At 34.8% G+C, this 25296-nt stretch overlaps 1 protein-coding gene across 2 annotated transcripts in view; it reads right to left on the bottom strand.

The window, feature by feature from the left end:
* LOC138704672 (uncharacterized) overlaps positions 1–25296 on the bottom strand; it is a 375369-nt gene that overhangs the window by 73657 nt on the left and 276416 nt on the right. For both annotated transcript variants that reach the window (XM_069832796.1, XM_069832797.1), the window contains exon 3: positions 14983–16587. In XM_069832796.1, the coding sequence (XP_069688897.1) occupies positions 14983–16587 (1605 nt within the window). The remainder of the gene's footprint in view (positions 1–14982; positions 16588–25296) is intronic.

Genomic DNA, 25296 nt, shown 5'->3' on the forward strand with positions numbered 1-25296 from the left:
TAAAGACTGCGTTACAAAAACACTACAAATTTACAAATTACACTACAATTTTACACACAAAATTGAATAAGATAATAATAATAATAAAAAATAAACAACAAATAAGAAGAAATCGGACATAATATATAACATACAGAAAGAAAGAAAAAAGCATAATAATATGTGAACAGCAGGTCAAAATAAATGAGGCATACAAAAAAAGACAATTATTCATAATAATAATAATAATAATAATAATAATAATAATAATAATAATAATAATAATAATAGTAATAATAATAAAATAAGAATAGTAATAATGATGATGATGATAATAATAATAATAATAATAATAATAATAATAATAGTAATATTAGTAATAAAATAGTGCAGTACAAAGTATACAGTGAATACAATATTTCTAAGTACACACAATAAGGAAAATTAAGATTATATATAGCTCAACTTATCACATTAGAGATATAACATTATCGGAAAATATGAAAACAAAAATATAAAATAAGTTAAATATCGTTAGAACATAAAAAAAAATGTGAAAACGTGGAAACATGCAATACAACACTTGTCATAATAGTAAGTTAGTTTGGCAACTCGTCATAAGATAATTTTCTAACTTTGATTTGAAAGAATTCAATGTTCGGCAGCCCTTGACTTCAGGCGGCAGAGAGTTCCAGTGACGAGAGGTAGCAACAGTGAAGGATGAGGAATACAGAGACGATGCGTGAAGTGGAATTTCTAGCGTGTTATCGCGTTGTGATCGAGTATTAATATTATGATAGCGAGAGAGAGTATGAAATCGAGCGAATAAATAATAGGGGGATGAAGAGTGCATAATTCGATATAAGAGAGAAAGTGAGTGCAGATTTCTCCTCTCATGTAACCTAAGCCATGATAACTTCTTGAAAGAAGGTGAGATATGATCATAGTATCGAACATTACAAATGAAGCGGACGCACGCGTTATGAACACGCTGTAGTTTCTGAGCGGAATCAATCCTGAGATCACTGAACAAAACGTCGCAATAATCGAAGTGAGGTAGAATGAGTGTCTGTACCAGCGTCTGTTTTAATTTAGATGGATAATGATACAATCTTTTTAGTGAATGGAGAATAGAGAATGCCTTCTTACATGTATATTTAATATGCGTATCCCAATTGAGATTAGATTCGAAATGCACTCCGAGATTTTTGACGGTAGAGCTAAACGGGATGATTGTTTTATTCAGTTTCACAGAGTGCGATTTCAAGTTAGTAATCAGAACGGTAGTGGGTGGGGGCAGTGAGGGTAGCGACCTACCTGTCGTCCCATGTGCTTTATTTACTCAGTCATACTCGTAAGGCAGGGAGAGGGGGTACTGTTCTGATAATAAAAACAGTCCTGTATGTCTAGGTCATTTTGTCAGAAGAGAGGACAGGAGATAGTAGTCTACAGTAGTTTTGATCTATGCATGTGGTTATCTGTCTGATTAGTCGTAAAAATATAATTAACAGTAAGTATGCTGAACGTTAAAGATTCTAAGACGCATTTATTTGTGCAGGAGTTCGGAAATATTTATTTTGAAGTTAATGGGGATCATGTTACATGTAAATTGTGTCATGTCAGACTAAGGAGAGACAAAAAACGATACCTTGAGACCCACTGTAACTCCCGAAACACATTTCACATATAAACATTTTGTCTCTTTAAGAGGGAAGAAATTCCATCTGTGTCAGATTCACTTACAAATAAAGCATCCGAAATGATGATGGAGAGGGATGAAGTTACAGCAGAATGGAGAAAGTTACACAACACAGAACTGCACGCATTGTATTCTTCACCTGACATAATTAGGAACATTAAATCCAGACGTTTGAGTTGGGCAGGACATGTAGCACGTATGGGCGAATCCAGAAATGCATATAGAGTGTTAGTTGGGAGGCCGGAGGGGAAAAAGACCTTTGGAGAGGCCGAGACGTAGATGGGAAGACAATATTAAAATGGATTTGAGGGAGGTTGGATATGATGACAGAGACTGGATTAATCGCTCAGGATAGGGACCAATGGCGGGCTTATGTGTGGGCGGCAATGAACCTCCGGATTCCTTAAAAGCCAGTAAGTAAGTATTGCACATGTGCTTATGAAAGAAGCCGAAAGGAAATGCATATTAATTCATTTTGAAAATTTCGCATTATACGTTTTTATTTTAATCTATGTAAAGATTAACTTTTTGGTCCTACAGAATTTTTCTCCTCTAACATTCATTTTATTTCAATGTTTGATAAATTTGTTGTCTTTCTTTGGAACGTCACTGTACAGCACCAGCAGACTGGACTGGACTTGGTTTCATGTACGCATGTCTCCACTTCTGCCGACTCCCATCCACCTCAAACACAGTGACAAAGCTGCCTATAGTATGGACTTAGTAAACTTATTCTATCGGGTCCAAAATCTCGATGTCTGGTGATTACGTTTCAATATTGAACTAAGTTTGTAAATATATAGGCCCAATTGTATAAAACTCCCTGACTAAAGATCAACTTTGATCGAAGATCGAAAAGTAAACCGAGTTCAGACACTTCTTCTATTGTATAAAACTTTTCTGCCATCAAATTACCTTGGTTCAAATGCAATCTAAGTTCACGTGAAAAGGATTTGCAACATCGCATAAACAGGTGAAATACGTGATGCGCGGACCATGTTATACAGGTTTGTTCAGTGTTGCCAATGTAGCGATTTTAACTCTTTTTCAACAACAATTTCTTTTAACTTTTATATTGCTTAAATAGGGATTTAGTGACCTTTTTAGCACCCCAAAGTGACAAAATTTAATCTTTATTTCTTGATAATGAGAAATCTAGCGACTTTACAACTACTTTTTCGCAACTTTCCGTATTCCACTCTGTTGGAGACAGTGTTTTTTTTGCAATGTAAATAATGGCGGACAATAAGAAGAAGGTTGACTGTTCTCCAAGTTGTTATCATGTTATGGTGTTTGATACTGCTAAACATAATAAAGCTTTATAAAACGACAATTTTCGTTTAGTAATACAGTTAATTGAACATTTATGAATGTACCCATCATATCCATTAATAATTAATGGTTGTTATAAACATAATATAATTATAGGTTATGTTATTTGATACTGCTGAACACGATAGAGCCTTATAAAATATAAGAAGTGTATTAAGGCAAGAAATTGAAAGAAATATATATATGTACCTAACATATTTATTAATATTAATAATAATGGATATTTTATTTGCACAATCTGTCACTCATATATATCAAACAAAAAATAAATAACTGAACTTGGATCGTCTAACTTAATCGGAGAAATTTCTTCAGTCAAAGTTGACTTTAGTTTGAGACAAATTAATCTCAGATTAGACTTTATACAACACAAAATTCCAAGTTCAGCTGAAACAAGGATAAATTTAACCTCTGATCTAAGATTAAATGGTTTATACAATCGGGCCTTAGTTGAATAGTTTCAGCTTGGGAGCCATCATCGGAACTGTTGAGGTCCATGCCTCTGGGGGTGTTTTTACTTTTCAAACAATCTAATGCGTTACAGAGGATGAAATTTTGAAAAGTTATCTCCTAAAATTGATAATACAGAATATCAAATGCCAACGGGACAAACATCCATCCTTCATGCCGGATTCTAACCCAATATCATGGTACTAAACGTCATCCCTCCGTACCGGTGGAACCTGTCAAACAAGTGGCCTTTAGGAAAGAATTTGCACACCCCTGACATGCAAGACGGATCGGAGAGACGTGGATGTGCCCAGCCAACATTATGGTTGACATCTGCTGCTGAACTAATGGTAATAATTGGGAAATGTTAATGGCGCTCGAGTCTATCCATTACGATGCCAACACATGTTAATCGAAAGGGGCGTTCACCGCATTCACGCCGATAAGCAGGGGCGTATTGTACCTCCACGCCAATAACTGTACTGAGAGTTGTGTTCACGTCTGCAGAATAAGATGATCTCGCACGCGAAGACCACAGGAGTTCCTAAATTGTGGAGCGCGGGCTGTGTAGGCCTAATATTTCATTCTCTCATTACAAAAAGTATTATAAGAAAATATACTAATACCAGTCTGTCAGTGTACAGCGATTTCTACTAAACTATTGGACGGATTTTGTTCATATTCAGTATCTACGAGTCAGTTTATCAGAAAATGATGTACATGAAATATAACAATTTTAGTACCAGTCTGTCAGTGTACAGCGATTTCTACTAAACTATTGGACGGATTTTGTTCATTTCAGTATCTACGAGTCAATTTATCAGGGAGTGATATACATGAAATATAATAATTTTAGTACTAGTCTGTCTATGTACAGAGATTTCTACTGAACTATTAGACGGATTTTGTTTATATTCAGTATCTACGAGTCAATTTATCAGGGAATGATGTACATGAAATATAATAATTTTAGTACTAATCTGTCTGTGTACAGCGATTTCTACTAATCTATTGGACGGATTTTGTTCATATTCAGTATCTATGATTCAATTTATCAGGAAATGATGTAAGCCTATATGTAATATAATAATTTTAGTATTAATCTGTGTACAGCGATTTCTTATAGTTTAAGATAAATTTCTTTCGTTTTAATTCTTCTGGCGTGGCAATCCAGTGCATTTTTCCTGACCATTTGAGTCTGACCTGACACAGAAACACTTTGTGTTTTGGATCGTATGTTTTAGTTGTTCGGAAAGTAGAACTCTCTCCACAGACGATGATGTTCATCATTCTGTCTTAACCCGCCCCAGGGAGAGAGCCAGTATTTCTATAATCGCTGGTGCTGGTTGCTTAGTAACGCACTATTTGTCATTTCAGTATATTAGAAATCCCTATACAGTAATCTGCATACTCCTTGCTTGACAACCTCGAACTCGTTATGGTAATCAGGCGTTCCTCTTCTTCACACCTCACACCGACGTTTAAAAGTACTGCTCTATAATTATTGGTTTTTACTCTGACTGCTATGAACGGCTTTTAAATGAGAATAGAAAACTTGATTATGTGTTACATGGAACCGATAATATTTTATAGGCTTACCTCAATTTTCTTGCTTTCTATTGCCATATTTTGTCTTTTGTTTCGTCTGATTTTTTTTCTGCTTTTCTTTAGCCAAGTCTTTTCTCCTCCTTTATTATGTTTATTTTTAATTTTTTTATTTGGTCATTTCGATCTTCTATTATTTATTCAAATATAGGCTACATCCCTTTGAATGGTTTAATTGCATATGCAATCTTGGAAATGGCACATGTCGAATTTTTTGGCTTATCTTTTTTTTTTCACTGATATGTACTCTAATTACGTCTACACATCGTTTTCTGCGAAAAGGGCGTCCAACTTCTCTCAGTATTCGGCGCTGTTAGAAATGCTGTCCAATAATATTTCCGAAAAAGGCACAATATATGAATCTCATCAAAAGCTCAAGTGCAAAGAGTAAATTTGGTGTAATATAAAGTAAAACTGGAGAAATAATCGAGTCCACACCTGTGGAGTAACGGTCAGCGCGTCTGGCTGCGAAACCAGGTGGCCCGGGTTCGAATCCCGGTCGGGGCAAGTTACCTGGTTGAGGTTTTTTCCGGGGTTTTCCCTCAGCCCAATACGAGCAAATGCTGGGTAACTTTCGGTGCTGGACCCCGGATTCATTTCACCGGCATTATCACCTTCATTTCATTCAGACGCTAAATAACCTAGATGTTGATAAAGCGTCGTAAAATAACCCAATAAAATAAAATAAAAATAATCGACTTCAAAAAATAGTCTCACCTCAACTTAAAAACCGCTTTCTGTGAGAAGCTGTGGGAAATAAGTACTAAAGTACTTAAGCTATTCTCGTTTTGTGAATATGTATTTACTCCAAAAAAAAAAAAAAAAAAAAAAAAAAAAACAGGTGAAGTGATTGCAAAATATGACATAGATAATGATATTACTGCAGAAATGTTCAGTTTTTTCAAAAGTAATAGATCGTTGCTCTCCACTACCTAACACTATTTTTATTTATTTTGTTATGGCAACTGTCATCATCAAGTGGCTTTGAATACAAAACAAATCAACAACGACTTGAATGCAGAAGAAAATTACATGTGGCTTGTTTATTTTGTTTATCATCACAGATATTATGTACACTACATCGACCAGCCTCATGGACTAGTGGTCCCGGGTTCGATTCCCAGCTAGAGCATATTAATTTTTCCTTAAAGGGGAATGTTCCTGTGTTCGTCCATGATCTGGAAATTAGATTAGGATTAGGTTTAAGACCTCTCCTGGCACTTCATAATCATCCTAATATCATCGGGACTGCGTAACTCTGCCTTCCAGGCGTGCCAACTTCAAAAGTGAGTTACATAGGAACCACTGCCAGAAGAACCCAGAAATGTCAAATGACAACCTGGTGGCATTGGTTAAAAAAAATATTATGCACACCACAAACAATGGCTATAACTAAAACACTAAGCGAAATTGACCGTATGTTTATATGAACTTTTTTGCTAGTTTTCAGGTCCTCTATCAGTTCCCCAGAGCTTTTCCACATGTTTTGATACACCCTGTATATATTGGAATTTACACATTGAAATAATTTCTTATAAATTCTGGTCTCTGCGTAAAAACAGACATTGGCTCAACACTAAAATAGACTAATATTTTGAGGAAAAAATCTTTTAAAGCAATTTATAATACTGAATTTTGCCTGATTATTTACAGAAATGGACACTAGGGAGATGAGTTCACACACCACCTGTACCTCCAATTTTCCTCTGGGCCCTCTCCGTTGTTGGTAAGTAAGACAGTTATATTCCCGTTTATCAGTTTTGTGTTATTGGGTTTTATTTCATTTTCATATAATTTTTTTGTCCATAAAAGAATTAAAAACCATAGGACTTGTCAAAGAGAGAGAGACAATAATTAAAACAAAAAACAATAATTAAAATAGATAAAAAATAAATTAGAACCAATGTAAACCCACACATATTTAATCTAAATTGTAGGGACAGAGTCGTAGTATCATCAGCGTACATTGTAAGAGAATACTCTTTTAAATAAAGAGGCAAGTCATTTACATATAAAAGAAATAATACAGGCCCCAAAATTGAGCCCTGAGGGACACCAACTCAATATCAGTATAGTTTGATTTGTAGGCCTTCATACACTTATCTGTTCTTTCTACAATTTCAAAATATTAATCTCTCTCTCTCTCAGGTATGATGAAAACCATCTTAAAACTACACCATGAATACCATACTTCTCAAGTTTGGAAAGCAATATACTATGATTAATACAGTCCAACGGCCTACAAAGGACACATGTTTATAAGAACATATCAGTTATTTTTAACTAGGTTTGTAGTAGACGTACAACTTAATTTGTAATTAATTACTCATGTTTTCGAAGTGAACATACAGTAAACCTTTGTTTTATTTTTTACGACAATCCAGTCTATATCTAACAATAGTAAAATATTACCGCTTTCAAACATGTCAATACAATAACTCTCAAGAGGAAAAAAGAGCAGTCTTACTGTTATATAAAAGTGCATTCAGTAGTTAAAAGTCACTGGTTACATTTCTGGTCAAAACGTTGCTATTATCATGTTAACAGGCACACTTTTATAGGAATCGAAGTTTTTCTCCATGTCGTATTATAAAAGAATATTTGTTACAGATTGCTTTTTAATTGAAACAATATAGCATTTTAATTTTACTCGAGATCCAGATATTGTTTACGAATGTTCACACAGAGTAGGCCATGTTTTATAAGAATGGATTTTTTTGCGGTACTTACTACAAACAAATATTTACCAACAGTAAATTCTGTTTTATCCAGTACTGCAAAAATCTCAATTTTTGATCGTGGAAAACTACTTTAGGAACATTAATGAGTTAATGGGGTATGCATTATCAATAAATATATATTCTTGCTAAGGAATTATTATAGGAGGGGTGATAGGAGGAGTAGCAATAAAGTATACAAGTTTAACTGATGATGATGGCGTCGTTAGCAGAAGGGGAGATAATACTATAGGATTTGCTAATGGAGCTAAGTAGGGGAGAGTTGCCGAAATTGGACCGTTGCCTAAATTGGACCTCAGTTGTATTTCCATATAGAAGTATTTGAAACATTTCGGTTGGCACCACTGCTTGTTAACGCTGCCTAAGGTACTAATCTTGAAGTTCAGTGAGCTGCAGCCATCTTAGTAAATAGGATTGCCGTTAATGTGTTTTGGTGTTTTCTCTTACAATTTTTACGCTACGGATCTTAAGCTTCTGTATACAGTGGGAGTAAGTAATAACAATTTCTATACTATACATACCAAGTATTTTTCATTAGCTACTATCTGCGTGTATTAAAAGTAGTTTTTAATTTCATGTGTTTATTTAGTGTCGTCTGTCTGCATACGTGAACAAGTTGCCTAGGTTGGACCTCAGCGCGTTGCCTGGATTGGACTGGTCCAATTTAGAAAACTCTTAGTATTTTTTTCAACATGAATATAAAACATTATATTATGGTCAACGTTAAGAAAAAGTAATGTAATGGGGAATTCTGTGTCTTTATGTTTCCAAGATTCAAAAAGGGGATCCTACCGGAAATGAAATGATACTTTGAAGAAGGCAGTAGCAGCATAAAGGAATGGTGACTAAGGACTTAACGAGTGTGTTCGCGTATATGGAGTGCCATAGGCTACAGTAAAGAGACATGCTGATTGTAGAAACACTTTCCAATGAAGTCCTTCGCAAGGCGAGCAACCTTCAATTGAGATATGGAAAAACTTATTGCCGACCGCATTCTCTTATTTGAAGAAAGGTTTTATGGGTTGACAATCAAAGATGTGCATAAGCTTGCTTTTGATGTCGCAGAAAAATATGATGCTCCCTGCACCTTTAATGAGGAGAAAAAATGGCGGAAAGAAGTGATTCTGTGCTTCTATGAAGCGAAACTCAAAACTTTCTCTCCGTCACCCAGAAGGGACATCAATGGCCAGAGCTAAGGGGTTCAATAGGGAGAGTGTTAACCAGTTTTCCAATCTGCTGGAAAAAACTGTCGATGAGAATGGCATCACAGCAAATACTATGTTCAACGTTGACGAATCTGATTTACAACGGTGCAAAACTGGCAACAGAAAGTTATAGCTCAGAAAGAGAAGCACCAAGTCGTAGCCGTAAATGGTGAAAGAGGTGTAAACATCACAGTAGTCTGCGTTGTCAATGCGGCGGGGTTCTTTATACTGCCACTGGTAACTTTCAAACGCAAGAGGAAATCATGTCAACTTTTTATTTTTTATGTCTACGTTTTCTTATTCACAGGAGCTTCGTAGGCAAACAGGGAGCTTTCCAGTTCTATGTAACATTTTTGCATTTTTTTTTTTTTTACTTTTCTATGAGTTTTCCTGTAATTTTGGAGAAATATTCTGAGTGTAACAATCAGCTTGAATGCAATAGTGTTTCTGTAATCAATTTATCTTGTTTTTCGTTAATTTTTCATCAAAGTTCAGGAGAATTGTGTAACTTCTTTCACTAAATGTTATTATCTGATACATTTAAACGTAAAATTTAAAATAAATACCTTTCTTCTACTTATTTGTTTACTATTACTAATGTATTTTTGCGAGGTCCAAATTGGGACACTATGGGTCCAAATTAGGTAACCGGTTTCCCAATTTGGACCATTTCCATGAGTTTGGTTTTACCTTTTTATATTTATTAGGAATGGTATAATTTAAAATATAACATTATAGGATGAAAGTACATAGAATGTAGAATGTACTAGAATATATTTTGATTTAATTTAATCATTATTAAAGACATGGGATTAAAAAACAAAAAAACTGGTCCAATATAGGCAACCTTCCCCTAACTGTGAGCAGTATGGGATGAAGATTAATGCAAACAAGACAAAAACGTGGTTATCGGAAGAAAAATAAAGAAGGTAAACGTGAGACTAGTAATAATTGGGGTGTACTGTAAGTAATAACATGAGCTGCTGCCTAAGAACTAGAATGGAGGATAGATATGGCAAAGGAAGCTGTTAATAGGAAAAGGAACATTTTCTGTGGAGCTTTGGAAAAAAAATAAGAAAGAGATAGTAAAGTGCTTTGTGTGGAGTATGGCATTGTATTGAACAGATATTATGACGAATGGAAGAGAAACAACTGGAAATTTTAAAATGTGGATGTAGAGAAAAATGGAGCGCGTGAAATTGACAGAAAGACTGAGAAATGAAGCTGTGTTGGAAAGAGTGGGTAAAGAAAGAATAATGCTGAAACTGATGAGGAAAAGAAAAATAAATTGGTTGGGTCACTGGTTGAGAAGAAATTGCCTGCTGAAAGATGCACTGAAAGGAATGGTGAACAGGAAAACATTTGGGGGCAGAGGAATATATCAGATGATAGACAACATTAAGATACATATATGGATTATACGCGGAAACCAACAAGAAAATGAGGGACGATTGAACACTGCTTGGTTTGTAGTGAAAGACCTGCTCTTGAGGAAAAATTATGAATGAATGAAATTATTGTTTTATCAACAGTACTCTCACTAGAGGTTTTGATTTATCTAGAGAAAATCAAAATTCGATTGGGATTTAATTGACTATTACACGATTAGAAGAAAGTATATAAAGATTAGAAGAAGTAAAGTACTCTAATACAATAAAATATTAATTGACTTACTAAAATTCTATTTCATTAATGTTAACTTCACCAAAACGTTTGAACGGAGCCTCCAGTTTCAGTCGACTATCTAGGCGGGAAACAAATTACGATCGCCAAGCATGTTTTATAGTACCTAAAGAATTTATAATTTAAAACGTTGGCAAACAATGAAACAATTGGTAGGAAGGTGATAAAAACCGAAGAAAGTGTATAAAGATTAGAAAAAATGAAGTATTCTAATACAATAAAATAGATATTAATTGACTTACTAGAATTCTATTTTACTAATGTTACTTTCACCAATATGTGTGAACGGAGCCGCCATTTTCAGTCGAATATCTATGCGGGAAAAAATTACGATCACAAACCATGTTTTATAGTACCGTAAAGAATTTTCAGTTTGAAATGTTAACAAAGAAACAAATGCTAGGGTAGTGATAAAAACAAACAAATGCTAGGAAAGCGATAAAATTGTGCGATAAGATGTCATGATTGTTTGAAAGAAGTCCTTTCGTAACGTTTTATTGGTCAAAAGTACTATGACGTAGTAAAATTGTAGGCCTAATAGTCAGAGATAAGAAAACGTTTAAAATTTTGTTAATGGAACATTATTTGACGAATATTCAGAGAGAATTAACTTTAATTGTGTAAAATCGATTGGATCTTGCAATGTCTGTTTTGAATAAATGTAGTTCGTAGATTTTCATTTTATCTGAAATATCAAAACGTTTCATTTTCGGCTATTGCAAATTTTTTATGAAAGTTTTATAATGGGCTATAGTTTTACAGCTTTAGGAATATATTTTGTGAAGAAATATTCTTTATATGCTTATTTTGCCCGAAATACCATATCATTACAATTTATCGCGTTTGAAACAGTTTCAGAATAATCATATAAAATAGGCCGTGTTTTTGTTAAAGACGATGCCTGTTGCAATTTTTTTTTTTTTTTTTTTTGAGAAATTAAACTCTTTATCAACGTCTTAAATTTCTCTCGTGCTGCATTTTCTCTGAACATTCCTATACAGCAAGCCATAATTTTATGACTGTACACTTTTCCCGTCGGCCATTACAACAATTATTATTCATAAATTTTCTTCATGACAACCTGCTGTATGTTTGCTAAGGAATCTCTGAGAAATCTTTGCGAACTGTTTCGATATTCAAAGATAAGTATCAAAGTTCAACTGGAAATAATAATGTCATAAATAACATACTAATTGAAGCTGATTGAAAGTGGCCACTTGTACAATCTGATCTGCCGTCAGGCGTTCTGCAATAAGCAAGGAGATCTGGAGTTCATCTTGCATGTCTAGGAACTATAAGAGCGCTGGTCTAGTTTCTTGTAACGGTAGCAGACGGGCACGTCAATAAACTGTTCAGAAAAGCAATCCTGCTTCTTGTGTTGTAATTTTGAAGTCGTGATAGGAAGTGTACGCATACGAAGGATTATTTTATGTCAACTGAAATTCTGTGTCTGAAATATAAATCGGTGTAATAAATGCAATTGCTACTTTTATTGTGTCATATGAATTGTCTGCAACAAATTTTATAACTAACCAGTCCTAGTCCAGCTAGTATACTTTTCAGAGGACCTGGTGCGTTGTGGCAGGTCAAACCAAAGAATTTAGAAAGAACCGGTCCTACAGACGCTTTTCTTGCTAGATTTTTCACAGGAGCCGTAAAAAATTGAGCCATAGTCAAGTGGGATTATGTGGACATAATGAGAACGTGACACGAGAATAAATATGTAAGAAATAACATTAGTAGGAATTATTGGTACAAATTCTTTAGCTGTCTGATAACCTGCTACGTCACTATGTTGGACTGAAGGCGATAATTTTAATTCTTCAAATATATCGTTCAGAGACGATAAGAATTAGCGTAATTGGAATTCCTTTGAAACTCAAGAATAATGTTTGGATGGTAATTTTAATTGTAATTGTACATTTAACTCTCCTTTTATAGTTTAGCAGCTTGTCAGAAATAATGCGATAATAATTTAAATCGTAATTATGTAATTAGTGTGGTATTTATTATAATCCACTCAGATTACACAGTAACAATATCGTATCATTTGCATATTTTTATTAACACACGTACATAAATTATACAGGGAAATTCAAATTACAATTGAATTATAATATATTTTTAAGTTTCTTTTGAACTCCAGACACTATTCTGAGACGATAATGTAATTGTAATAAGTTTAATTGTTAATTAACCTTAATTTTAAACTACAGGGACCATTCATAGACGATGAGATGATAATTGTAATTGTGATTATTTATCTAACGTTCATTTTAAACTACAGAGGCTATTCATAGATGATAAGATGATAATTGTAATTATAATTATTTAATTAAAAATTCCTTTTAAACTACAGAGACTATTCAGAGACGATAAGATGATAATTGTAATTGTAATTCTTTATTTAACATTCCTTTTAAACTACAGAGGCTATTCATAGACGATAAGATGATAATTGTAATTGTAATTATTAATTTAACATTCCTTTTGAACTACAGAGAATATTGATAGACGATAAGATAATAATTTTAAATATTTATTTAACATTCCATTTAAACTACAGAGAATATTCATAGACGATAAGATGATAATTTTAATTGTAATTATTTATTTAACATTCCTTTTGAACTACAGAGAATATTGATAGACGATAAGATGATAATTTTAAATATCTATTTAACATTCCATTTAAACTACAGAGAATATTCGTAGACGGTAAGATGATAATTTTAATTGTAATTATTTATTTAACATTCCTTTTGAACTACAGAGAATATTGATAGACGATAAGATGATAAATTTAAATATTTATTTAACATTCCATTTCAACTACAGAGAATATTCATAGACGATAAGATGATAATTTTAATTGTAATTATTTATTTAACATTCCTTTTGAACTACAGAGAATATTGATAGACGATAAGATGATAATTTTAAATATTTATTTAACATTCCATTTAAACTACATAGAATATTCATAGACGATAAGATGATAATTTTAATTGTAATTATTTATTTAACATTCCTTTTGAACTACAGAGAATATTGATAGACGATAAGATGATAATTTTAAATATTTATTTAACATTCCATTTAAACTACAGAGAATATTCATAGGCGATAAGATGATAATTTTAATTGTAATTATTTATTTAACATTCCCTTTAAACTGCAGAGAATATTCATAGCCGATAAGATGATAATTGTAATTGTAATTATTAATTTAACATTCCTTTTAAACTACAGAGAATGTTCATAGACGATAAGATGATAGTTGTAATTGTAATTATTAATTTAACATTCCTTTTAAACTACAGAAAATATCCATAGACGATAAGATGATAATTGTAATTGTAATTATTAATTTAACAGTCCTTTTAAACTACAGAGAATATTCATAGACGATAAGATGATAATTGTAATTGTAAATATTTATTTAACATTCCTTTTAAACTACAGAGAATATTCATAGACGATAAAATAGTAAATTTAATTGTAATTCTTTATTTAACGTTCCTTTTAAACTACAGAGGCTATTCATTGACGATAAGATGGTAAATTTAACTGTAATTCTTTATTTAACGTTCCTTTTAAACTACAGAGGCTATTCATTGACGATAAGATGATAAATTTAATTGCAATTCTTTGTTTAACGTTCCTTTTAAACTACAGAGGCTATTCATTGACGATAAGATGATAAATTTAATTGTAATTCTATATTTAACGTTCCTTTTAAAGTACAGACGCTATGCATACACCATAAGTTGGTAAATGTAATTTTAATTCTTCATTTAATGTTCCTTTATAGATATTTTTTTTTTTGTAATTGCAATTCTTTTTTAATGATCTTTTTAAACTAAAAAGTCTGTTTATAAATGAAAATTGATTAATTGCAATTTATTTATCGTTACTTTTAAATCCCAGAGACTACTGAAATGCGGTGAGATGATAATTGTAATTATAATTACTTCAGGTTTCTTTCAAATCATAATATGTCGCTTCAGACAACACAACATATACGTGTACAATCCTCGCGCCCACAAGGTCAAGCGTAGTCCCATTGAATGGCGGAGACCTCCACCTCTGTTTCTTTAACTTACTCTAGCTGGTTGCATATTTCAGGATGTTCTTTCGATTGGTGTATAAATAGTTTCGAAATTTTCTCAACATTGAGTGATGTTTTATTGTGGGGTTCAGCGGGAATACTTATCCCAGGCCTTTTGCTAAAAATATACGCTCTGTAGCAAAGTTACGACTAGGTACATTAATGTTCATTATTACTTACCATATTGGATGCTGAAGCTGTTGACGACGGCCTCATTGGATCCCCTCCCATTGTCTGAGATTGTTCCGGTAGTGCAGGAAGCGGGGCGACCTGTTGATTGACCCCCGGAAGCCCAGCAGCCGGCGTCCAATTCGCGGACTGGTAGTGGAAACCCGTAGACCCCCGAGGGGGACAAATTGCCGAGGGGGCGGCACAGGGAGGTCGGTGATGCTGGGCCCAGGGTGAAGGTGGCACTATGGGAGACAGGCGGGGCACTCTCTGAAGCACTTTTCTAACGTCTGGCGTCGATCTCTGTCCGTTTAGATGCATAAACCTGTCTGGCAGCCACATTCCTCTAATACATCTATTGTCTTTGAAATTCTGATTGTGGAAAGCAGAGCCTATGCTAGGGATTATGTCTTTAATATTCTGTAAATGTTCCGGTAGAATTTCCTTTCTAGAGTCCTTGAAATGTTGGTGTGGTATAATTCCATTAATTCTAATGTCTTTGTTAAAATAACTGGGCGGAAGTTGTCCACTAAACTGATAGTTGTTATTGCTAATAGGCATTAGAGATGGGAGTGGTTTTGGCCACTGCGGTAAACGTTGTGGCTGCTGTTGTTGGTTTTCTGTCAGACAACTGGAATTCTGAGAAGACAACTCTTCTATTAACTTTACATCTTGCCCGTACTCAGAACCCACGCTGCTTGATGCTATTTTGTTATTGTTTCCCTTGGCAACGTTATGTAAATCGTTTGTTGGTGTTAGATGTAACCCGTATTCAGGTGTGCCAATCTCTCCACATGCCTGCGGCGTTGCTGTTGGTTTTACGCTGTGATTAGCTGAAGAAGGAGCCATATGTGGGTTGTCTTTAGATTCACAAGAAGTCTTGCTTTGAAGTGACTTCTCCAAATAAGGCAAAACGTTTTGTGATGAGTTTCCTAGAGATTTATTTCTGTCGCCTGTTTTGTGAATTGTGTTGGTAATGTGTGTGTTCACTTGGTTTGAGCAGTCTTCAATGTCTATGATTCTTTCGTCTTTGGTTCTTTCTGTACTTTCCATAACGCCGTCGTACAATGGCGAAGATTTTAACGTATTCTTACATTCCACAACATTATTCCCTAAAGACGTTTGAGCATCTCTTGAAACATATGACGAACTCTCTGTTGCGCACCTATACATGCAGCTTTTTCTTTCATCCGCAATGGTCTTAAACTCTGATTTATTTGATAGTGAATTCGGTTGTTCGTTTCTAATTCTGTCACTATTGACACACGATGGATGTTTCAAGTATTCGGAAAAAGTATCGGATTTGATATTTCTGTTGGGATTTAGGAGCTGTGTCGAGAAATTTGATTGGCCCGTAATTTTGATTTCAAGTGAAGGCGAACAGGTAGGGATGCAGGTTATGTTGTCACTGTCTGCCGCTTTCTGCAGATGGGCCATGTCTGTCAGGACCTTGATGTGTAGGGCCTCTGCCGCCTGTAGAAAAGATGACAGGCGGCACCTGGGCACCGCGACGGAACCCGTGTACATGAAATCTAGCAGCCACTGCATGTCTTCAGCCTGGATGTCAGGCAGGATGATGGTCACGTGATCCGATGCCAGGTGTTCCACAAGAACTTTCTGAAACAACAGAGAAAAAGATACCAAAGTTAATGCAAGTCGAAAAAACTGAGCTGGATAAATATGCAGACTTGGAATATACCTAGTATCATTTTACAGTCTTACTAATAAACAGTGTATACTTTTTATACGAGACTTATGCAGAGTTGAGATAGAAAACGTTACTAATAAACCATGCATAAGCGATGGATGTATAAACAACCTGTAACTATACAATGGGAATTGCTTTGCAGTAGTTATATACACGAAACCCCTTGTTTAAGTGTTTTATATAGAGAAAAAAATGGCCGCCCTTCTAACAGCTGTTCGTATCGACTGTCATTTTATGATGATGGTTGCCTTGTAACCACAGAAGAACAAACCAAAGAGCACAGAATAATTAGAATAATATTGCTGTAGCTAGTACTCTTTGACCAAAATATAGTGTGGTAATCGATCAGAGCAAGTTGTACTATCGAGTAGTAGGTTATTTTACGACGCTTTATCAACATCTTTGTTTATTTAGCGTCTGAATGAGATGAAGGCGATAATGCCTGTGAAATGAGTCCGAGGTTCAGCACCTAAAGTTACCTAGCATTTGCTCGTATATAGTTGCGGGAAAACCCCGGAAAAAACCTCAACCAGGTAACTTTCCCCGACCGGGAATCGAACCCGGTCCACCTGGTTTCGCGGCTAGACGCGCTAGCCGTTACTCCACAGGTGTGGACTGTACTATCGATACTTAACACGCCACACTAGAGCGCTCTACCGGATGCAATAGGGAACCTCAGATATTCTATTTCCTTTCGTAACGAAGTAATGACGAAACTATGACGTAGCTGTGTAACAGTTATACTGTTAAGGCTGGTTCACAATAAACCGGGAACGGAAACGACAACGAGAACGAGAACGGAAATATTGTTAAAATAAATGTATTTAAATGTGAGCATTCACAATTAACTATTGTGAATGCTCACATTTAAATACATTTATTTTAACATTTTTTTCCGTTCTCGTTGTCGTTTCCGTTCCCGGTTTATTGTGAATCGGCCTTTATACACGACGTATGTAGTGATTATTAGTAAGGAATTTACACACGACGTGTAATCGAGCTATTCCTTGTCTAAGTATAAGACAGTTAAACGTCTGTATATAGAGTTTTTATTAGTAAGACCGGTAGTGTACTTCTGTCAATACCACCGCCAACACTACTACCCCCAATACCAACGCCGACAAAATTGTTACTTCTATCATCATAATCATCATCATAATCATCACCATAATCATCATCATAATCATCATCATCATAATCATCATCATAATCATAATCATCATAATCATAATCATCATAATCATAATCATCATAATCATCATCATAATCATCATCATCATAATCATCATCATCATAATCATCATCATCATAATCATCATTATCATAATCATCATCATCATCATAATCATCACCCACCAACACTTCCATAAAATCCAACATAGAACCTTCCGGTACCATTGCTACAACCACTGAAAAAAGTCGAAAGGCGTATAACTTTACTATGCTGTATAACTTTACGCAGAATTACAAATGGGTGAACAAGGGGAACATACGAAGAACATGGGGAGTACAAGCAGAAAAAGGGAAAGATAACGAGAAAATAGGTAACAGAACAAGACTGATAAAATGAGCACATGGAGGAGACGAGGAAAGGAGAAAGACGCGGGTAACAAGGCGAATACAAGGAGAACAAGACGAATATATGGAGAACGAAGTAAGGCTACACAAGGAGATAAAGTGAAATAAATGAAGAACGGGAGAAGATAAGGACATGCAAGAAGAACAAGAGGAATACATGGAGAACATGGAGAGAACAAGGGAATGACGTCGTTAAGCAGTGGAATAGAAAGAGAACAAGGGAAATACAGAGAATAAATATGATGGTAAGGGTGCAGTACAGCACTTATTCATAGATTTCAAAAAGGCATATGACACGGTTAAGAGAGAAGTTTTATATAACATTCTTATTGAATTTGGCATTTCCAAGAAACAAGTCCGATTAATTAAAATGTGTCTCAGTGAAACGTACAACAGAGTCCGTATAGGCCATCTTCTGTCTGATGCTTTTCCAATTCACTGCGGGCTAAAGCAAGGAGAAGCACTATTACCTTTACTTTTTAACGTCGCTCTAGAATATGCCATTAGGAAAGTTCAGGATAACAGAGAGGGTTTGGAATTGAACGGGTTAAATCAGATTTTTGTCCATGCGGATGACGTGAATATGTTAGGAGAAAATCCACAAACGATTAGGGGAAACATGGAAATTCTACTTAAAGCAAGTAAAGCGATAGGGTTGGAAGTAAATCCCGAAAAGACAAAGTATATGATTATGTCTCGTGACCGAAATATTATACGAAATGGAAATATAAAAATAGGTGATTTATCTTTCGAAAAGGTGGAAAAATTCAAATGTGTTGGAGCAACAGTAACAAATAAATAGCACTCGGAAGGAAATTAAACCCTGAATAAATAAGGGAAATGCGTGTTATATTTCTGTTGAGAGGCTTTTGTCATCCAGTCTGCTGTCAAAAAATCAGAAAGTTAGAATTTATGAAACAGTTATATTACCGGTTGTTCTATATGGTTGTGAAACTTGGACTCTCACTTTGAGAGAGAAACAGAGGTTAAGGATGTTTGAGAATAAGGCTCTTTCGAAAATATTTGGTGCTAAGAGGGATGAAGTTACAGGAGAATGGAGAAAGTTACACAACACAGAACTGCACGCATTGTATTCTTCACCTGACATAATTAGGAACATTAAATCCAGACGTTTGAGATGGGCAAAGCATGTAGCACGTATGGGTTAATCCAGAAATTGGTATAGAGTGTTGGTTGGGAGGCCAGAGAGAATAATACGTTTGGGAAGGTCGAGACATAGATGGAAGGATAATATTAAAATGTATTTGAGGGAGGTGGTATATGATGATAGAGACTGGATTAATCTTGCTCAGGATAGGGACCAATGGCGGGCTTATGTGAGGGCGGCAATGAATCTCCAGGTTCTTTAAAAGCTGTTTGTATCTAAGTAAGACGTTACATCAATATATTCGCGTTTGTTTATTATAAATTTGCATTTGCTACAGTATACACGCTCGAACCCGGATGTCCGGCATGGTAAACTGACACTCCTGCAATTCGTCATGCAGAATACCGAAGTTTCATCGCAGGCATTTGCTAAATGTAGTCTTTCGTCTTAGTTCGACATGAATTAATGTGGTTCTGCCGTGCAGCGGCGCAGTCCACGTCCAGGTGGTCCTGAATCAGAATTTAATTACCAAGCAGAACAACTGCATTAGCATAAAAAGGGAAATGAAAAATTATTATCGGTTGTTAGTGCCAGGCAGCCAGGGGCTGAGTATTAATTGAAAAATAATGCAGGCCACACTATAGGAAACTAAAGATTTAAGGTTGGGTGCTTCTATAGCAGTTCACGGCGTCATTTGTTTCGGTTTTTTCCATGCTAATCACCAAGATACGTATGATAATAAGCATGTAATAAGAAAACAATTTTGAAGTAGCCTACTGTCATTTATTTCAAAGGCTTATTCTTTGAAATACTTGAAACAAAAATGTTTAATACAATATTGCTCGTTTTTTGTTTCTTTTCGAGATGGAAATTGTTTTATTGAAACATTTCATAGCGTGTTTTGGGAAAATCTTTAATTTAATTTCGAATATGCTCAGTCAATTTAAGAGAGCAGTGCATTATGATAAAAAAATTATTGAAAGAATTTTAGTTTTGTCCTTTGAATCTGGAGAAATTTTATCCGAACAAATGTAACTTTTCGTTCTGAAAAGAAATTTTAAAATGTTACATTTCTTCGGATAAAATTTCTGCACATTTAAAGGACAAAATAACTCTTTCAATCATTTATTATCATAATACATTTCTCTCTTAAATTGACTGAGCATATTGGGAATTAATTTAGTGGTTTTTTTAGAAATGCTGTGAAAAGTTTCATGTAAAACAATTTTTATCTGGGAAATGAAGCAAAAACAAGCAAAACTGTATTAAACTTCTTGGCTTGAAATATCCAAAAAATAAAAAAAAAACCTTGAGATTAATGACATAACTTATGGTTCACCCTGTAGGCTTATATAGAATTATATCGATATTTTTCTTCAACTAACATTTTTTTGTAATACAAGAAAATTATAAATATGGACACCATTACCCCAGATGTGAATTCCGTAGCATAATATACTATTAAATATATACTGAGTGTTCATTTCAAAGTGTGTCATGGCGTCACTGTTGTGAGTCAGCGATTTGAAGCGAGTTTCAGCTTTTATGTCAGAGAAGTTGCCTATTAATCAAGGCGTTCAATCTGAACTTGAGAACGTGTATGGTATAACTTGAATGTCGTAGCAACAGATGGCGGTCTGTAAAGTCTGTGTGCTACCATAACCTCTTTCGAACTGTGTTTTGCGCGGGCAAGTCGTACGCAGGGTATTTGTTATCATCGATTGCGTAAGGCAACATTCCACAACACAAATCAAAATGCTCTGTGTCCATGTTGACCGTCGAAGTTAATGTCAACAAATACGTAAGTAATCGCCTTAACCCTCTCCACATATCCCGATAGCAAGAAAAAAACTCACTTCAGTACGTGTTTCCAAACAGTTCACATTCTTGCCACTACAGGCGTTACCGTACGTATCGGTAAGTAATCTTCAGAATGAACGCCGTACTTGCTAGGCAACTTCTCTCGCATTTAGGTAATACGCCTCTGCGGAAGTGTACGATGATTGAATTCTCTAGGCTCATCGGCTAGCCACATGACGGCATACAGCGAGCCATGACACATTTTGAACTGAACACCCAGTATACAGAATGTACTGTAAGTCATGTCATTAATTACAGAAGGTATTCTTTGAGATATTTCAAACAAAAAAGTTTAATAATTTTTTCTTGTTTTTGATTCCTTTTCAAGATAAAAAATTATTTTATATGAAATGTTTCATTGCGTGTTTTGGGAAAATCATTGATTTAATTTCCAATATACTCAATTTAAGAGAGCAATGTATTATGCTAGCAAATGACAGAAAGAATTTTAGTTTTGTCCTTCAAATGTGCAGGAATTTGAACTGAACAAATGTAACTTTTCGTTGTGAAAAGGCATTTTAAAATGTTACAATTTCTTCGGATCAAATTTCTGCACATTTAAAGGACAAAACTAAAATTCTTTCAATCATTCATTATCATAATATACTGGTCTCATAAATAGACTGAGCATATTGGGAATTCAGTAGCTTTCTCAAAACACGCTATGAAATATTCCATACAAAACAATTTTTTTCTCGAAAATAAAGCAGAAACGAGCGAAATTGTATCAAATGTTTTTATGTTTGAAATATCCAAAAAATAATAACCCCTTGGAATTCATGACATTACTTATCGTTCACCCTGTAGGACTATATAAATTTTATTTCGATATTTTTCTTCAATGAATAGAGGCCTATATTGAGCAAGTTAAGATACGAAAAATGTTCTTTTGTAATATAAAACATTATCAATATCGCAACTATTAGGCCTACCTCAGATGTGAATTCCGTAGCATAAGATACAATATAGGCTATATACACCATATATAGACCTTTTCAGAAATATATATATATATATACTGTCTATATATTACTGAGATGGTCTTTAGTCTGTAAGGGTGCTATTCATGGACATTTCGCAGCACGCGCTACGAGCGTACTAAGCTAGCCCCGGCTATCCACTGGTTACTTGTACAGAATTAAAATCATATCCTGTCGCTAACACTGGCTTATGAATACGAAAAACGCTGATCATCCACCGAAAGCCCGCGCTAAAAATGTCTATGAATACGGCCCTAATTTTTTAAGTTGTCCAATAACTAAAAAAATTATCGTTGATAGGCGAATAGGAATAAAATTAATACGTTAATCCCAAATCAATTTCTTATCAAGAATAATTCCAATAATTTAAATTTAAATAAAATTATGCAAATCTATTCTTTCAGGTAAAGCTTTCTGTAAAGCAGATTTGGATAATTTCAAGGGAAAAATTGTTCCGGGGCCGGGTATCGATCCCGGGACCTCTGGTTGAACGTACCAGCGCTCTACCAACTGAGCTACCCGGGAACTCCACCCGACACCGTCTCAACTTTTCCCTTTATATCCACACAACTCGCGTGGGCTGATGAAACGCCAGAGACCCACAGCCAATTTTTATAGTTCCATTTCGTACTATATTCTGGTCACGAGACATAATCATATACTTAGTCTTTTCGGGATTTACTTCCAATCCAATCGCTTTACTTGCTTCAACTAGAATTTCCGCGTTTCCCCTAATCGTTTGTGGATTTTCTCCTGCTTCCTTTCCCTAGTAATAAATAAGTTACCTTTGATAGATGAATAGATATGAAATTAATAAGTCCACTCCAAGTCAGTCTCTTATCAAGAATAATTTCAATAAGTTAAATTTAAATTAAATTATTTGTAAAACTTCAAACTGTTATTTTTAGGCCTGGGAGTGTGAGAAAGTATGTATTTGACATTAGTGTCAAACATCTTGGTACTTACGAGCAAATGAATCCCCCTTCCTTCAGACAAGATGGGAGATTAAACAAGGAAAGATAGTCTAGCAAATGTTAAATATCTCTATCTTAAAAACGATGGCGTGAAGCGATTTGCTTCGATAGGTCTGAAAGATTAAATCCTGTTTTCTTGAAATAAGTGCAAATAAAAGCAGATTGCGAAATAAACCCATTTTACATAGCACGCATAACAATCAAATTGTGCTGCACATATGGCAGTGATTTGTTGTACGTGCAGATATGCAGTGCCTGATCATCCGATCTAGTTATGAGGAACGGGATCCGAACGGACCTGACCTGCGAAAGCGCAGAATCCGGAATCTTCCAAGTCTCTTATAATTGCAGAGCGAGATGTTTTTCCATACACACACTACAATGAACATGGCCCGAGGGAATCCCTCAAAGACTCTATTACGTATGTTGCAATGCCCTCGATACCCCTTCAAATACCACATCCAGTTCTTCTTCTTCTTCTCACGTTGAAGTTGTCGGAAGTAAAGCCGACGGGTTGGTCAACACATGTTGAAGGTCCGTGGCTCGATTTCTATAGTGAGATTACTAAGCGATATGCTACTGGAGCTAAATGACAGCTGTGAACAGTATGGAATGAAGATAAATGCAAACAAGATGAAGACCATGGTTATCGAAAAAAAAATAAAGAAAGTAAACGTGCGAATACTAAATGAGGCAGTAGAGCAAGTGGACAGCTTCAAATACTTGGGGTGTACTATAAGTAGTAACATGAGCTGCTGCCAGGAAGTCAAAAGGAGGACAGCGATGGCAAAGGAAGCTTTTAATAGTAAAAGGAACATCATCTGCGGACCTCTAGAGAAAGAACTAAGGAAGGGACTAGTGAAGTGCTTTGTGTGAAGTGTAGCTTTGAGTCGAGCAGAAACATGGAAGTGAAGAGAAGCGAATAGAAGCTTTTGAAATGTGGATATGGAGAAGAATGGAGCGTGTGAAGTGGACAGATGGAATAAGAAATGAAGCTGTATTGGAAAGAGATTGTAAGATTAAGTAAATAGATAAATAAATAACCGAATAAACGAATGAAGGCATACATGAGTACATAAATAAATGATTGAATAACAGTAAAATAAATCAATGAATAAATGAATTAATGAACAAATAACGAAAGACAAATAAATAAATAAATAAATAAATAAATAAATAAATAAATAAATAAATAAATAAATAAATAAATAAATAAATAAATAAAGAGGTCGGTGAATAAATGCATATATAGTCTATGTTAAACTAATAAACATATTCCTCCTGGAAATTTTTCCTGATGTAGGCGGCACACCATCGCAGTTACACCAAACAAGTCTCTCACATGCCGCCTGGTAGACAAATGCAGTCATTGTGCGTACGCACTACAGTTACAGTAATTTCGGCTCCGTGTTGTTTCCCCGAATTCCGCTTATTGGGAGGGCAGGTTTTATCAATTCCCAGCACGTTTCTTAGTCATCCCAAAGTCAATTGGATAAGAGCGGACTCGAAAATCCTGTTATGTAAATGGCACAACCGCATAACTATTCATTGAAGCCACACGTTGTACTACGTTAATATATCTGCCGATGCACATGCAGTTCAATGTCTTCGGGTAATTAACAATGTTCTGTCTTTATTCCAAGACTCTTGTAGCAGGCAGGCTGCATCTGTGATCATTGCAGGAGCTGAGTGATTTAAAGGGTAGATGTATGCTTAGGTTAAAGGCACAGCTTTGAAGGTACGAATGCATGAATCTTCGTTGACAGCGTGTTGCAGGAGAGTATTTGTAAGGATGAAAGGGTAACAATGCCTTCCTATTTAAAAATATTAAATTAAAAGACAGTTTTTGTTTCAAGTTTTGTACGTAGGCTACATTTGACTGCATGTATGTACTGTATTTCTGTATCCATGTATATATCTCTTTACAAGAAAATTTTATAACTAAATATGATAAAGAAATAAAAATACTTCGGAATGCACTAATAACTACTTTAATTTATATTCAGAGGAATTGAATAAGATTCTTCAATGTAACTTCAGCTGTTTTATTAACAATTTTGCATTTATTTCTTCTGTAGTCAATTGTTTTTCATTTGTATTGTATTTATTATCCGGTTT

The sequence above is a fragment of the Periplaneta americana genome, chromosome 8, assembly GCF_040183065.1.
Source record: "Periplaneta americana isolate PAMFEO1 chromosome 8, P.americana_PAMFEO1_priV1, whole genome shotgun sequence".
Taxonomy (NCBI): Eukaryota; Metazoa; Arthropoda; class Insecta; order Blattodea; family Blattidae; genus Periplaneta; species Periplaneta americana.